This window comes from Echinops telfairi, unplaced genomic scaffold, assembly GCF_000313985.2.
Source record: "Echinops telfairi isolate 266 unplaced genomic scaffold, ASM31398v2 ScPeMD7_4048;HRSCAF=4782, whole genome shotgun sequence".
NCBI classification, from domain to species: domain Eukaryota; kingdom Metazoa; phylum Chordata; class Mammalia; order Afrosoricida; family Tenrecidae; genus Echinops; species Echinops telfairi.
In genome coordinates, this window is record NW_022107947.1 from 1,319,204 (window position 1) to 1,321,350 (window position 2,147).

A 2,147-nucleotide genomic window follows, 5' to 3' on the forward strand; every position below is an offset into this window, starting at 1 on the left:
CCCCTTCCCTCCCCGGTCGCGCGCAGGGTCCGCTTCTGCGGTCGCCATGACGGCGGCTGTGTTTTTCGGCTGCGCCTTCATCGCCTTCGGGCCCGCGCTCGCCCTCTACATCTTCACCATCGCCACCGAGCCGCTACGCATCATCTTCCTCATCGCCGGGTGAGACGGCTGCCCTGGGAAACCGCGACGCCGAGACCCCGCCCCTGCTGGGGGGCTGCCGGCTACCCCGCGCCCGAACCGAGCGGCCCGGCCCGGCCCGACGCAGCGTTGGGCCGGGGGCTGCGTGGGGGAGAGCGGAGAAGCTGCTTCCGCGGACCCTCGGCCTCGCTGGAGGAGCTGAGGCTCCTGGGAAGGCGCTATATTGTGGCGTCTTGATGCTTAGGGTCTGCGGATGGGCTCTCATGGGTCGTGAAGCCCCTACAAAAACTGTGGATAAATTCATATATGCATTTTTTCTTTCATTTTTCTGGAGCGAATGCCCCTCATTTTCCTCAGGCTCCCAAAGGCCTCTGTGACCTCCTAGGGATCAGGCCACTAGAATCAGGCCCAGGGGTCCCCACCCCCCTGCGGAGGCGTCTGCGGGGCCCGTTGCTTGGAAACGCTCCGGTACCACCTCCTCCCGCGGTCAAGTGCACCAGAAGGTCTGCGCGCCCCGCTTCCCCGAGTTTGCAGGTTTCCAGGGGACTCCGGCGAGCACCAGTGGGTGGACGGGAGCACCTGACCGCGTATCCCTTGCCGGTCATTTAGTAAAGACTGGCGCTCCAGTGGTGAACGTGGGCATAAATCTGCTTTCACCTGTGGCAGCTCTTGGTGGACCCCAGCCCTGGCCTCCCTGCCCCACTTAGTCTCGCTTCCAGGCGAAGCCGCAACGCTGCACCGGGTGCCGTATCGTTTCATAGAATATTAGAGCTGTGGGCACAGCGTTTGTGAAGCTTGCAGTGATCTTCAAGAATCACCTTCGGTGGTTGTGAAAACCCGGCCTGGGAAACCGGTCTGTCTCCAAGCACTTGATTTTCCCCACCTCTGGATTTTGATACCAGTCATTCTACTGATATATTGACATATTGTCTAGATATATTTGCATGTCTCAGACCAGTCGTTTCCTGTAGGCTCTAAGGTTATAAAAATCACAGTAGCCATTGGTTGCATATTTGATTGTTTGGATACATCGATTGACAGCGTTGACTAAGAAAAGTAGCTAATCTTCCAACCTGACACCGTCTTTGACAGAGGGGGTCCGCAGTTGTACATGACAAATGATGGGGTCCCTGAGGAAGAGGTATTGTTAGAAAAATCCCACATTCCTCTTGGACCACTTGAAGAGGGGTCACCGTGGAATACAGGAGCCGGGGATCCTGACCTTCACCACAACCCCTGTACACACTAAAGAGCCAGGCAATCCTTCTCAAGCAGGGTCTTTTTAAAAGCAATTTTATTAATACTGCACTTTATTCACTTGTAACTTTTCCCTCCTCATTCTCAGCGCTTTCTTCTGGCTGGTGTCTCTCCTGATTTCCTCCCTGGTTTGGTTCATGGCAGAAACCATTACTGGCCACAGAGGTGGACGGGTACAGGAGTATGTGCTTGTTTTCGGAGTACTGGTCTCAGTCATTATCCAAGAAGCCTTCCGGTTTGCCTATTACAAGCTATTAAAGTAAGTTTTGAGTTTGCGTTACTGTTTTCTCCCCAGTAGGTTCAACTATGCAATTTGAAGTGGCATGCTTTCCTTTGTTGTTCCAGAGCAGTGCTTCTCAACCTTCCTCACGCCGCCACCCTTTCATACAGCTCCTCATGTGGTGGTGACCCCCCAACCATAAGATTATTTTCGTTGCTACTTCATCACTGCCATTTTGCTACTGTTATGAATCAGGCAACTCCTTTGAAAGGGTCATTCGACCCCCAAAGGGATCGCAACCCACAGGTTGAGAACCGCTGTTCTAAGGCAAGGTATTGGTCCAATTTCAGCTTTTAACCTATGGGCATTCATTCCTTCATCCATTAAAAAATAATATTTATGATTATTATTAACACATCATTTTATTTCTTAAAAAGAAAACCAGCGTTGGGGAATGAGATGAAGGGTGACAGAGCAGGTCATCAGATTTACATCCAACGAGCCATGCACACTGTGTTTCAAATATCTATCG

The 2,147-nt window shown here is 52.4% G+C and overlaps 1 protein-coding gene across 1 annotated transcript in view; it reads left to right on the forward strand.

Moving 5' to 3' along the window:
• Nucleotides 1-27: 27 nt before the first annotated feature.
• APH1B (aph-1 homolog B, gamma-secretase subunit) overlaps nt 28-2,147 on the forward strand; it is a 34,664-nt gene continuing 32,544 nt past the window's right edge. Inside the window, exons 1-2 of the mRNA XM_045294954.1 lie at nt 28-159; nt 1,484-1,654. Coding sequence (XP_045150889.1) covers nt 47-159; nt 1,484-1,654 — 284 coding nt within the window. The 5' untranslated portion in view covers nt 28-46. The remainder of the gene's footprint in view (nt 160-1,483; nt 1,655-2,147) is intronic.